This window comes from Phallusia mammillata, chromosome 7 (assembly GCF_965637545.1).
Source record: "Phallusia mammillata chromosome 7, kaPhaMamm4.hap1.1, whole genome shotgun sequence".
In the NCBI taxonomy this organism is placed as follows: Eukaryota; Metazoa; Chordata; class Ascidiacea; order Phlebobranchia; family Ascidiidae; genus Phallusia; species Phallusia mammillata.
The window spans coordinates 19183673-19198053 of NC_137258.1; the positions used below are offsets into that span (position 1 = coordinate 19183673).

At 40.1% G+C, this 14381-nt stretch overlaps 3 protein-coding genes across 4 annotated transcripts; 2 read left to right on the plus strand and 1 right to left on the minus strand.

The window, feature by feature from the left end:
• The first annotated feature begins 689 nt into the window (after window positions 1-689).
• LOC145237361 (RNA-binding protein 39-like) lies at window positions 690-5699 on the plus strand. Of its 2 annotated transcripts, none has more exons than XM_080100179.1 (2): window positions 690-754; window positions 3390-5699. In XM_080100179.1, the coding sequence occupies exon 2, from the start codon at window positions 4024-4026 to the stop codon at window positions 5431-5433; it is 1410 nt and encodes a 469-aa protein (XP_079956305.1). In that variant the 5' UTR covers window positions 690-754; window positions 3390-4023; the 3' UTR covers window positions 5434-5699. The 2 variants fall into 2 exon arrangements, with proteins under 2 accessions (XP_079956305.1, XP_079956306.1); XM_080100180.1 differs by lacking the exon at window positions 690-754 and having other exon boundaries at window positions 3672-3737; window positions 3808-5699.
• Window positions 5700-7122: 1423 nt separating this feature from the next.
• Window positions 7123-10510, plus strand: LOC145237360 (toll-like receptor 7). The gene has a single exon (XM_080100177.1). It carries the CDS (start codon window positions 7135-7137, stop codon window positions 10234-10236), a length of 3102 nt encoding a protein of 1033 aa, XP_079956303.1. The 5' UTR covers window positions 7123-7134; the 3' UTR covers window positions 10237-10510.
• A 1986-nt stretch (window positions 10511-12496) lies between these two features.
• Window positions 12497-14362, minus strand: LOC145239066 (uncharacterized; the record flags this gene model as incomplete). The annotated part of the gene is made up of 1 exon (XM_080102352.1): window positions 12497-14362. A coding segment is annotated over one exon (1437 nt), but the record flags the coding sequence as incomplete, so codon positions are not given.
• Between the last annotated feature and the right edge of the window lie 19 nt (window positions 14363-14381).

Consider the following 14381-nt stretch of genomic DNA (forward strand, 5'->3'; position numbering starts at 1 on the left):
TGGTACATAAACAAGCTGAATTTGGCGACGTGATAAAAATAATTAGAAAACGATAAATAGAAAGTTAAAGGCTCTGTTTTTTTTAATGGTGGTGTTAGTGTGTTTAAGTTAATTTTAGTTTTATTATGTTTAAATATTTTGGTTTCGGCTGAAGCGCTCCAAAGCCAACAAGAAGTGACGTCATAATTCCCGTAACGCCTGATGCGTTTCCGACAAAGCCAAGCCACGCCATTGCAAAAATGGCGGCCAGAGCTCGCTTATGAGATTCGTTCCTGTTGCGTTGGTGAGTTCTTTTAGTGGTTGTCGTTATGTTGTTTGGACTGCAACAACGTTATGCAGGATTGCTATTAAACTGTTGAAAATTGTTTCAGATTTTCTTTGTATACCAGGTTCGCATTCCGCAGTACTCTAATTATGATTAGTACTGTGGAAACCCTTTCATATGATCTTGTGATCGGCGTGATATCAAAAGCGTCAGGTACTGCTGTACTTTTGTGTCATAGATGGATTTGCTTTAAATGTCGGTACTTTATTTGGGACCCGTTTAAATGCTCGTTTTTGCTCACATTAACTAAGTTTGGAGTTTGGACAAGTGATTGACTTTTTATAGCTGTTTGAATTTTTTTCATTTGTTATACAAACGGCACTGTAGTTATGACCGATATTAACTGTGTGATGTGTTGTTGCCTTAGAAAGCCAAAAGTGGAGAAAAGTGATGTTCCGGTACAGCAAATCACCTTTCATTCTGTGAATGGTACATACTTATATGCATAAACTTTGGTGAACATTATCTGTACTTATTGTTTAGGGGGTCATTCCATGTCAAACGTCCCAGAAAAATGGCAAAATGTAACCCACCCTCTCAGATTTTTATCAAATTTCATATGTCCATGCTTTTTTTTTTTAATTTCATATGTCCATGCTTAATTTTTTGAAATCTATCAATGTTTCACGAAGTTATGACATTTTGAAAATATGTCAAATATGTGATCACGCAGCGACGCGCATCAATGCTTTTTGATAATACTGTGTTTAAAATGTCATATTTCTTTCTAATTTGTATATTGTGGTCATTTTGGTAGGTTAGGTGAACCTTTAGGACATTCTCAATCACCTCATTACAGTTTTTCATGTTTTTGAAATATGGGTCAGTAATTGAGGGGGGTTCAGTTTGGGGGTATGCGAATGTGCATTCATGCATAACGACAACTTTAAAAGCTCATATCTTGAAGAGCACACTAGCTAGAAAGTTAAGTAATGGCTCAAATGAAAGCTCTTGCTGAGTACTTTCCTTGTTCTTAATTTTATGATGCTTCTCTGTAATTTGTTTAAAGGAGGGTCATAATAAAACACAGGTTCATTTTTCGGATATTTTTGTGATACTGCGTCTATTATCTATACTTTATGTGCCCTAATTTGTTATTAAAAGTTGTTAAGATGCAAAAGTTTAGTGTAGGTGTCTCACTGGATACTGAATGCCACAAAAAGACATATCCAACACAAAAACAAGGTATTTTACCAATTGACTTTCTAACAGATGAAGAGCAAGTGCTTCTGAATATTCGAGTAGCTGCTGATAAGGGTAATGAATGTTGTTTGGAGAACATATGTATTTTCCACAGGTACAATTACATTGGTCGGTACCCTTTCTTGCAGAAGAAGTGTTGTGATCCTTTTCGAGTCCACAGTAAACCAGTCAAAAATCTTAATATACGTCCTATCACTTGGGAATATTACCAAAAATATAAAAATTACAATTTAAACATTGTACCGTGAAAAGGTGTGATTTTCCCTTTTGAGGTAGTCTTTTCTCTTGACCAGTTGCTTGGGTATCATTGTGGGGACTTGTATTTTTCTGCTATCGTACTGTCACTGTTCCTAATTTTTTTTCATTTTAGAGATAATGTTGTCAAAAGATTTTATTTTCATTTTGTCTTCGTCTTTAGTGTCAGGTTGGTCTTGCTATAGGTCTACATCACTGACATTAAAAATGAAGGGTATCATGAATTTGACATAATTTTCTTTGCCCATAGAAAATGTTACTGCTTGAAGGCACACTATGCAACTTCACAGGTAATCACCTCAACGCTCTGTAAACTTTCATTAAGCTTGCTGAAAGATGCGTTTGCTTTAACAGTAGATGCAATGTTACATATTTCACTGTCAGTCGAACTCGAAGCTTCTTCATTTGATGATACATTTTGAAGGATAGTTTCTTTAAGTCTTGTACTGCATTTGGCACACACCTTTTTTTTCTGGTACAATATTTAAATTACAATTTTTATATTTTGGTAACATTCCCAAGTGAGTGGACGTATATTACGATTTTTGACTGGTTAACTGTGAACTTGAAAAGGATCACAACACTACTTCTGCAAGAAAGGGTACCGACCAATGTAATTGTACCTGTGGAAAATACATACGTTCTTCAAACAACATTCATTACCCTTATCAGCAGCAACTCGAATATTCAGAAGCACTTGCTCTTCATCTGTTAGAAAGTCAATTGGTTAAATACCTTGTTTTTGTGTTGGATATGTCTTTTTGTGGCATTCAGTATCCAGTGAGACACCTGCACTACACTTTTGCATCTTAACAACTTTTAAAAACAAATTAGGGCACATAAAGTATAGATAATAGACGCAGTATCACAAAAATATCCGAAAAATGAACCTGTGTTTTATTATGACCCTCCTTTAAACAAATTACAGAGAAGCATCATAAAATTAAGAACAAGGAAAGTACTCAGCAAGAGCTTTCATTTGAGCCATTACTTAACTTTCTAGCTAGTGTGCTCTTCAAGATATGAGCTTTTAAAGTTGTCGTTACGCATGAATGCACATTTGCATACCCCCAAACTGAACCCCCTTTAATTACTGACCCATATTTCAAAAACATGAAAAACTGTAATGAGGTGATTGAGAATGTCCTAAAGGTTCACCTAACCTACTAAAATGACCACAATATACAAATTAGAAAGAAATATGACATTTTAAACACAGTATTATCAAAAAGCATTGATGCGCGTCGCTGCAGTGATCACATATTTGACATATTTTCAAAATGTCATAACTTCGTGAAACATTGATAGATTTCAAAAAAATTTTTTTTGTTGAAATCAGTGTAACTAGCTGCATGGACATATGAAATTTGATAAAAATCTGAGGGGGTGGGTTATATGGCCTGGGCAGTTGACATGGAATGACCCTAGGGTTCATTTAAAATAATTTAGTTCAATGGTCACATCATTTATTTACATACGAACAGTAACAATGAAACCACTCTATAAAAACACATTATTTATAACATTATAACTGACAATGAAACAGACTATTTATAACTAATACCCATACAAAGCAAAGGAATTTGACAAAATGTTGATGTTGCAGAAATAATTATCACTGGACGATTGTCGATGTATATTAACTAAGTAGCCAAGCTGCTACTAGTTTTGGATTTGTGAAGAAAAGGTTTGCTGATATCTGTACTGTATCTAATGTAAAATATAATAGTAAACAAAGCTCATAGTAAAGATCATGTTGTTGCAGCTCATGGCAGCAGAGCCAACAATGGACATGATATGTTGGTTAAGGTATTGTTTTCATGGGGAACTGACCAATTTTGTGCTTCTTTTATACTAAAATTTCTTCATGTCTTGTAAAATTTTACTGATTTGCAGGCTCAAACTAAAACCGCTTTTACTTTTTGATTTCGATCCTCAACAATGTGGTGTACAGGTTCTTACAATAACTGCATTTCATATTCGTATTTGACAAACATTTTAACCGACAATATTTTATTGACCAGGATCCGGTGACATCATCACCAGGCCTTGGTCTTTTATCTGGTCACTGACGTAAGTCGACTGAAAAAAATATATTATTAGATTTTAACCATACATGTTTGTTTGTTTTTTGTTTCTTTAACAATCAAGGGAAATTCTGCTTTCTGTAGATCTGGTGCAGTTATTATTCAGGTTCTGGTTGATATATAGCTGTCTTTAAATACACGCTGACAAACAACATGGCAGATGACATTGATGTAGAAGCTATGCTGGAGGCTCCATTCCAAAAGGAAAACTCCATGAGCAAAGAAAAAGATAGGAAAAAAAGTGATCGCAAATCACGTAAACGCAGTCGCAGCAGAAGTCGAAGCAAGAGCCACCGCCACAGAAGGTCACGATCCAGGAGCAAAGATAGGCATCGTCGCAGGAGAAGTAGATCACATGAACGCAGGCGCAAAAAGAGTAGGTCCCCAAGACATCGCAGCCCACGCAGAAAGGAAAAGACCCCTACTCCACCTCCGAAACCCAGGTCTCCAAGTCCACCTGATCGTGATGCCAGAACTATATTCTGTTACCAACTGGCCCAACGAATTCGCACAAGAGATCTTGAGGAGTTTTTCTCCGCTGTTGGAAAAGTTCGTGAGGTGAAACTCATCCAGGACAAGCACTCGAAGCGCTCAAAGGGTATCGCTTATGTGGAGTTCAAGGATTTGGAGTCTGTGCCTTTGGCTCTTGGTTTGAGTGGTCAAAAGGTTCTTGGTGTTCCTATTGTGGTACAGCCCACACAATCTGAAAAGAACAAGGTTGCTGCAGCTCAAATGACTTTGCAGCAAGCTGCTCGTGGGCCCACGCGGCTTTACGTAGGGTCACTTCACGAAAATATCACAGAGGAGATGCTAAAGGGAATCTTTTCACCGTTTGGTCGCATTGAGCAGGTTCAAATCGTCAAAGATCAGGATACAGGTGTCTCAAAAGGATATGCATTTATAACCTTCGCAGAGGCAGATTGCGCCAAGCGAGCTCTTGACCAGCTGAATGGATTTGAAATAGCAGGAAAACCGATTAAGCTTAATACCGTCGGCAGTGCTATGGATCTGACAGCCTTGTCTGCTTTTGCTGGTGGCCCCTCGTTTCTCGATAATGATGCTGTGGAAAGGGCAGGCATCGATCTTGGCACAACCGGACGACTGCAGCTAATGGCAAAGCTGGCAGAAGGCACTGGTTTGGAAGTTCCGAGTGCCGCGCAACACGCTTTGCAGTTGGGTCAATCTATGGGTCTTGGTCTCCCACAGGCTCAAAGTGCAGCCAACACTGCCCCACCCATCGCTACCACATGCTTCCAGCTGTCAAATATGTTTGATCCACAGAATGAGAGCGGCAACGACTGGGATAAAGAAATAGCGAACGACGTGATTGAGGAGTGCTCACGTCACGGCCAGGTCTTTCATTGTTTTGTTGACAGGGAGTCGAAGGGAAACGTCTACGTCAAATGCGACACCACGGAGGCTGCCAGCAAGTCTGTAAATGCATTACACGGGCGTTACTTCGCCGGTAACATGATTACGGCGGCATACGTTCCCCTCATCAACTACCACTCACTCTTTCCGGATGCGGCATACGCCAAGGCGGCCATTAAGCCCAACCGATGATCTAACATGTATTGTTTTTATTCCAGGGTTGTCGGACGTTTTTGTCAACATCACCGATCCATTTGTGCCCACACCGGGTTCTCCAACAAAATTTCTTGAAACTTTTTGCGTAGGTCATTTTTTCGTGTACAAAAATCCTCACGTGAGAATTGTTTTCGTTGTGTTTTCACTGCTTTTCAAGGCGTTTCGGTTTAATGCTGTACAGACTTCTTGGAAGTTTTAATTTGATTTAATAAAAAAAGGCATTTTTGGCGTTCATAAGCAAAGGGTGTGAGTTGCTTCTTTAAAAAAATGTTGTCAGTGGTTACAAGTTCATTGAAGAATCGATGAACCCAGTCGAAACGGCAACCCCATTTTTTAACTTGCGATTTTGATAACACACTAACATACAAGAAAGTTGATAACACACCACTTTGGTGAGAGGACAACTACCAGAATTTTGCCTTTGAATGGCCCTGACAGCCTTCTGTACCGGCTAACACGCCGCTGAGGGACAAAAGCATTTTAAATGTAGGCCTGCTGTTAAACGAAAAAATAGCTATAGGGGATCGAATCGAGAATGAACGGTGGTTCACACAAATTTGAACTCGCAGTGCTCGGCAGAGACGATTTTTGCGGATTAACTAGTTAAAAAGTTTTCATGCACATGAAGTCAAGTCGCAAATCTGTAATAGACAGGAAAATACCGCTGTGTCTTGGTAACTTTCGACACCCGTTGCATGGCGCTACAAGACAGGTTTTTGCAATGACGAGAAACGATAACCCTGATTGTGTGCTGCATTATCCAAGCGATCCCGACTTGGCTGAGTTATATTGGAAAGCAATGAGAACTCCCCTTTTGACATAGTTAGTCAGAAAAAGTTGTAAATTTAGATAGATCCTCACTAAACAGTCTGTGTTTTCGTGAGGTGGTTTTTTACTTTTAGTCGAGTATGGCACAGTACCTTACCGAGCACAAACCTCTGTCGTGGGTTCGAATCCTACTGCACGAATGGCATGTAGAGATACTTGGGAGGCCGTTTAAACTCGATCGATAAAAGGAATTAACTCCGACGTAGACCTTACGCATTGTGTTGTACTTATACGTTTACCCTTATCATTGATGCATGAACTCTTAAGTGCTGATCAATAGTGAATGCATTCGTAATTGCTTAAAGATATTGCTCCACAAGTGTTTTTGATTTGCTTGTGCGTACGAAAATTATTGCTTTCCCGTTGTCTGGGTAACATTAATAAGCTTCAACTAGAGTTTGTTTCGTTTGTTACAAGAAATTACAGCAACATAATACCAAAGCCTAATACAATTCAATGATACAATGGCCATCCTTGCATGTGTTTGAGTCAATTTTTTGTCGTGTTTCGACATCCCAGTTGTTCATTTTAATGCTTTAAATTCTAACAAAGGAAATTTATATAGAAAAGGTGCATTTCTTTATTTATAAACATCAAAGTAATGCTGCGTGTCCTAAACCGTTTTTGTAAGAATCAGCACAAATAGAGGTATTTTATTACACAAGTTACGACTCAAAACCATAACAATAGCTGTTGTGACTGTGAGTGCAGACCAATTTCCTTCCTACAGCCCACGTTCTTTCCTCTTAAAGCAATCAGCATACAGCGGTGGGTTTATTGTCATTTTCAAGCGTCATGCCCAGAAAGCAGGAAGTATGGTGGCCCTGCAGCCTAGTAGTGGTTTTTATCATGGCGTTAGCATTAGTTACAGTTTCGGGGAGTTTGTATGACAAATGGCAATGCGAAGCACCGGTCATGAAAACTTACAAGTCAGTAACTGTCAGAAGCCTGAAATTGGACTTTAATATAGTTGGACATTCGAGCTGGATGACTGTACCAATGAAATACATCACCTGCAGCAAACGTGCTTTGCAAAGGATTCCAAGAGGACTCGATAGCAATGTGCAAATTCTTAACTTAAATGACAATCTGATCAGATATGTCGGTGAAAGCGATTTCGACGGTTATAAATCTGTACAGGTAATCAGTATTTTGAACAACTGCGTTTACTTCGATTTTTATTATGTGAAGCCACCCTGTCATGGCTATTTGACGTTTCATCCGAAGGCTTTTTCAGGTTTGAGGAACTTAAAGGTTCTTGATTTAAGTTCAAATCACTTATTGACCTTACCTGCTTTTCCCGAGTCTTTGCAGGTCTTACACGCTTCCTATACTTCCATGTTACCAATGAACGGGTCCGAGTTGTCCAATTTATTTAACCTTCAAGTTTTGCACATGTCCGCTAACTGCGTACTGGGTGACAGAAAAAACATGTGCCAAGGAAACTTTTCGATACACGGCAAACTGTTCGCCAAACCACAGCACCATATGAAGTTTGTTGATTTAAGCTACAACCAGTGGACCCAAGTGCCAAATTATTTGCTTCTTCCCAGCATGATTTCGATAAAGATTCGCGGAAACCCGATTCATAGACTGAAAGTTACTGACTTTTCAACGAGTGTTAGTTTAACTACTCTAGTTTTTTCATGGACTTCACAATACGATTTTGTTCCACTTACGATAGAACCAGGTGCTTTGGATAGTTTAACACAGCTGCGTCACCTTTATTTGTCTGGAAACATGCTCACAACCTTACCTGAAGGATTTTTGCGCAATCAGCGCTCCTTGCAACATCTGGACTTGGCGTTTAACTGTTTTAAACGACTGGCAACCGACCCAATCATGATTGCTCCCTTACCTAATCTTGAGTCTCTAAAGCTTGGAGGAAATAACCGCTGCCCAGGTGGGCGGTTCCCAAAACGCCCAGTGGTTGACAAAATTTTTATCGGGAAATCCTTCTCCAATTTCCCGTCGTTGAGGTCATTGTGGTTTGGGGCTCCGAGAGGAACGACATGGACACAAAAGTATCTCAAGTTCGGAATAAAGTATCGTACAGTGACATCAGAGAGCTTCGAGGCATTGAAACAATTGAAAAACTTAACTATGCTGAACTTTGCTACAAGTGGAATTGAAAATCTGGACATGTCCGCTTTAGCAGATTTAGAAAAACTTTCAGATATCGACTTAAGAAATAACGAGATATCCAGCGGCATTCAAATCATTCCTTTCAGAAATAAAACAACAACCTTAAAGCAAAGAAAAGGCGTGAAATTGGCTAATGCGCCTGTTTCATTGCAGAGAAACAGCATTAGCAGTTTAGGGTCGTTTGATTTCAGTTATTGGTATTTTGCAACTTCAATGGACCTCTCATACAACAGAATAAATTATGTGTTAAACACGACTTTTAGTCACTGGGTCAATCTACGCTCATTGGATTTGCGCTACAATCCAATACGGATGATCGAACCCGGATCTTTTACTAGTCTAGCAAATCTACATAACATTCAGATTTTTAAACGAACGTATTCTACTGAAATGTCGTTACAATTCCTCAATAGCCTGAGTACAAACGTAACCTTGCGATATGGCGGCAGATATAATGATCTCTACTACATGATTGCCAGGTATTTGCAAAACGGTGACAACTTTACCAATGTGATGCATGCTGATTTTTCCGACACAACTGTGCCACTGTACGTCATAAGCAGAAACCGACCCGTTTATTCACTTTTTCCTAATCTTGTCACAATCAAACTTCAACGAGCAAAGATTCACTTTTCGCTGGGTAGCAATTTCTTTCACGGTGTTCCCAACCTGACAGAGTTGGATTTGAGTCAAAATATATTGCAGGAATTTCCTTACCACGCTGTGGCCAAGCTTACAAGTTTACAACGCCTCGATGTTTCTCAAAACTCGATAGAAACTTTGAACGCTTCTGTTACATTAACCTGTCCGCATTTAAAAATTCTCAAGATATCCAAAAACCTGATAAAGTCCTTTGAACCTAATAGCTTCCTGATAAACACTCTACGATCATTGGATGTAAGTCATAATCGTTTGAGGGATTTTCAAGGATTTGGAAAAGCAATTTTACAACAGCTCAAATACTTGGATTTGCGAGGCAACGATTTCAGTTGTGATTGCAATATAACTAATAACTTCGGTTGGCTCGTTCGCACTTCAGCCTACAGCAAACTACAGCTACCAGGATTTTTACCACGATGCCCTAGCGCAATGTTCGCGTATTATGGAGGGTGTGTCGCTTGTCAATCGTCTCTTTCCAAAATTCCTGGCTCAGTATTTGAATACAGTTCCTCGTTCGCCTGCCAATCCAGTCTTGCTTCCACGTTGACGTTCGCTTTTTCCATTGCAGTGCTTATATTCGTTACATCAGCTGGTGCGTTTGACAGCGACCAATTTCGGCGGTGGCTATCCACTTACGTTCACCGGGGTATAAGAAGAAAGCTTCAGGACGGCGACAATGAATATCGAGAACGGAATGTCTACACACACCACGCTTTTGTGTACTTCGATACAAGCAATCGGGAAATAGGGGAGTGGGTGGAAAACCGACTTGTGCCAGAGATGAACGATGGTTCCCCTAAACTGGAACTCGCAGTGCTCGGCAGAGACAATTTTTGCGGCTTAACTACCGTTAAACAAGTTCTCATGCGAATGGAGTCAAGCCGCAAAACTGTAATAATTCTGTCGGGCGATTTTGGCCGTAGTCGCCAGTGCAAGTATGTCATGTCGGTCCTGGAGAATTGGTTGTACAATACAGGAAAATACCGTTGTGTCTTGGTAACGTATGACACCTACTGCATAGCGGTACAGAACAGGTTTTTGCAATGGCGACAGACAGTAAAACCGGATTGTGTGCTCCATTATCCGAACGATCCTGACAAGGCTGAGTTGTTCTGGGAAGCAATGAGAACGGCTCTTCTGACATAGTTGATCAATAAAAAGTGTAAATTTGACCGTGTATTGCTAACCAGTCTGTATTGTCGTGAGGTGTTTGTTTGCTTTTCTGTACACGTTTTGTTTCTTTATTTGTACCAGATATTACAAAAGTTTTAGGACAAATGAAATTGAATACACCAAGGTCAAGATGAGGGGCAAGTACCTTACCGAGCACAGACTCCTGTCGTGGGTTCGAATCCCACCGCGATTGACATTTTGAGATACTTGGAAGGCAGATTTAACTCAATAAAAGAACTGCGACGCATTGTGTTGTACATATTAGGAAATTTACATGGTAACCTGAAATTTCTTTTTAAAGAAGCACAGATTTAAAATGTTTTCGAAAGTTTGGCAAGTTACAAATGAGAGTTCAAAATACCCGGTTGAAACTAAAGTAGCTTTGAGAGTAGCATGCAATGATAAATGCTGGGCAAGTTGTTTCATGTATTTCATTTTTGCTTTCACATCGAGTGCTGGAGAAAACTACAGGGGTGGGGTAAGTCGTTTAAAAAACACTTTGGAAACCGCTGATGGAACTGATCGACTGTAAAGAAAAAAAACTTAAGACACGAATGTGATAGAATGTACCTGAACGTTTTATACACAATTCAAAACTGATTTTAATAACCTTGTAATTTAGTAGACAACCCGTCTAAAATCTAAATCTGTTTTTAACAGTTGTTAAGACATCATCAAAATTTACATGTTAAAACACCCCCAATATTCACAATGAATTTGAACCCATGCATTGTAGGACCACCATACTTCCTGCTTCCTGGACATGACGTTTAAAAATGACAATAAACCCACCGCTGCATGCTCATTGCTTCAAGAGGAAAGAACGTGGGCTGTAAGAACGAAACTTGTCTGTACTCACAGCAGCTATTGTTGTGGCTTTGAGACGTCTCTTGTGTATTAAAATGCCGCTATTTATGCTGTTACTTTTTGGAAACAGTTTAAAATACATGCCATTACTTTATGTCTATAACTAAACAAATGCGTAGTTCTAGTATAAATTGCCAAGCATTAAAATTAACAACTGCTCAACAGAACAAGAGAGTCAACGAAAATGATATAGAAATACGAGACAAAACTGACACAAACACAAGGACAGTGTTTTTTTAAAGGTGTTTTGGGGGACCGAAACGGTCCCCCAAATTTCTCCAGCGGTTTCCCAAAATGGCTATTTAAGCAAATATGGCTATTTTTTGGTATTTAAATAAAACACTTGCGGTCTCTTAAAACTACTTAGCGGTCACCCAAACCAAACCTTAAAAAAAACCTGCACAAGGATAGTCATTATATCATTGAATTGTATTAAAGCTTTGATATTGTATTGCTGTAATCCTGTTTTCTTGGCATGATGGTTAAAAATGACAATAAACCCACTTCGGGATTTTTTCGATTCAAACGGATAATACGCAGGCGGCCGGAACTTTGAACGTTTGCAACAATATACTGACGGCTCAGCAGCTTTTGTTATGGTAATGACTCGATACATCTGAATTGAGATTTGCATTTTGCACTCATCCTTGCAGCTACGAGTTTATAAATACACAGCATTGTTTTGAATAGCCTATGGTTGAAAATTAAAGATTCCTGGAAGGTTACCTTTCCCAAAATAAACCTTCAAAATTAACAACCTTAAATAAAACATAATCTAACTGAACTGAAAGGTAAACTAGAGCGGAATAAATTAGAATTTTGAGTTTAAAGCAGGGAGTCGAACCGGAACTGAACCCGAACCCGAACCCGAACCCGAACGCAAACCGAACCGAACCGAACCGAACCGAACCGAACCCGAACGGCTAAATACGATTTTCTAAAAACCCGAACCGGAGTTGAACCCCATATTTTGTTTGGCGTTGAACCCGAACCGGAACGAGCAAAAAAAATGCGGTCTGTTTTATATTTTGTGATTTTTCTTCTTCAAAACAACGCACTGAAGAATACGCGAGATAACCACTGATCTCTATAAACCCTGGATTGCGCTACTCCGTTGAACGGTTGGGTGATTTTTGAAGCAAATTGAAGCGTAATGGCGGCTGAAAAGGAAGCCCCAAAAATGCATTGCGGGCAATGGGGAGAGAGAGGAAAAATGTCGATAAATTTTGTTTTAGGCATTTTTGTGGCGATTTTTTCAGATATGATCAGTAGTTTAATAGGACGCATGTATTCCAGTGTGTAATAACCTATAAATACTCGAAATTTGAGAGGACTGTCTCAACTGCCAACAGAATCAGTCAGTAAATTAGAAAGTAGGAATATATATTTCGCCTAATAATGGCATCATCAGTTCCTGAAAAACGCAATAGATCAACACCAAAATATCAAGAATGTAAAACAAACACAATGTTCTAAGCAACTCAACAACGCGAGTGTCGCCAAACACAAAATCGTTAAAAACCTTGCAAACCCAGCAACGCCTGGAAAGCCTAAAGGTAACACCTGTGAAAAGCTGGCAAGACCTACACCGTGGACAAAAGTAAAGAGAAAAAGGGGGGTGGCAAAAAGAAACCAAGGCGCTCGCAACTAAAAGCCGATAAAACGATAAAAAAGATAAAATGAAGATAAAATTAAAAATTAAATTAAACTGCCGTAAACCGTACCCAAAGGCCGTGCAATAACTGACCACAGACACACACAAGTCACACACAAGTATGAAACACGATCACGAAAATTATCGAATCTTGGGCAGCAACATCTTTTGAATATTAAGCGTTGCGCCAGTAAGTTTCAGCCATTTGGCTTCGCAGTGATCCAAACGATCAACATTGGGTTGCTCCACAAAGGTGACCGTAAAACATTCCGCGATATCTGGTCTCTTCATAAATATATCGTGGTGGTGGATGGCGAAGTGATGGCCCAGCGAGGCGTTGTCATTGTCACCGCTGGTTTTAAACGTGTTCCACACTGTTCTATGGCCAGACCAACGGGTAGAAAATTTGTTTTTAGTTTGGCCCACGTATCTGCTGTTACAAATCCTGCAAGTGGCCACATAGATGCCAAAATTGCTGCAATCCAGGGACTGCCTCAGGGCAATTGTTCTATCGTCTATGCAAAGTTTGTGTTCAGTAGACACCATAGATGTATGTGTACCGTAATGTCCGCATAAAGCACATCTTCCGCAGGGAGCCGATTTAGCAATGACCCCCTGGCTATAATGGGCCAGGCGCCTGTAATTAAGTAAATGGTTGCCCAACGTAGGTGGCTTCTTGTAGACAACTCTTGCCTCAGGCTTTAGTGTTTGTTCTTTTTTGGTCAAGCGGAGGAGCCTGGGAAACGACGTTGCCCAGGGGACTACTTCCGTGCTGCGGGTTGTCGATGGAGGTTTGAACCTGTCTTTCCAGCTTTTTGCAGTCTCTATGCAAATGCTGATGATGGAGTCTGGAAACGCGGATTTCTTGCATTTAACCGCGAGCCGCAGCAAACTCGCTTTAAAATCGTCATCCTTTTCGTTAAGCCTTCTTAGGCAAGACGCTTCTCCCAAAACAACAGCGCGGTAGATATGCCTGGGGTGGTGTGAAGTGCCATGTAGAAAACATCTGTCTGTCGCCGTTGCCTTCACGTGGTCCTGTGTTACAAACCCACAGGGTGACGATGACGAATGTACGTGGTCTACATCTAAAAACTCGACTCTTCCATTGTCATCTCTCGGATCGAGAACGCGGAAGGTAAGATTGAGGCCTTCCCTAGCAAAGGCGTACTGCAACTTTGAACGTATGTGGGATGTGGTTTTGATCCCGGATGAGACCCAAATGATGTCGTCGATGTAACGTTTAAACACTTCTGCCCGCTTCAAGGTAGCCGTGATGGACTTAATGATAAAATGCATTGCGATGTTGGCAATAGAGACTGAGTGGTTGTCACCTGTAATGATGCCCTTTTGTTGACTGTAAAGGGCATCGCCATATTGGACAACAACAGCATCGAGCGTGTACATTGTAAAATCAACCAGGCACTTGCGACCGTTGTCGTCAAAATCGGATTGTCCCTGTAATGCGTCGGTAATAGAACGCTGGATAAGATCTTTGCCGACGCTTGGGTACAATGCAACTACGTCGGCTGCTACAACATACAATTCTGATGATTTTTTCGAACCAGACTGTGCTATACATCATGTGGTTGTTGCGAGA

Coding starts and splice junctions, on each gene's coding strand:
- LOC145237361 (XM_080100179.1), top strand. CDS start 4,024: ATGGCAGATGACATTGATGTAGAAGCTATGCTGGAGGCTCCATTCCAA.
- LOC145237360 (XM_080100177.1), top strand. CDS start 7,135: ATGGCGTTAGCATTAGTTACAGTTTCGGGGAGTTTGTATGACAAATGG.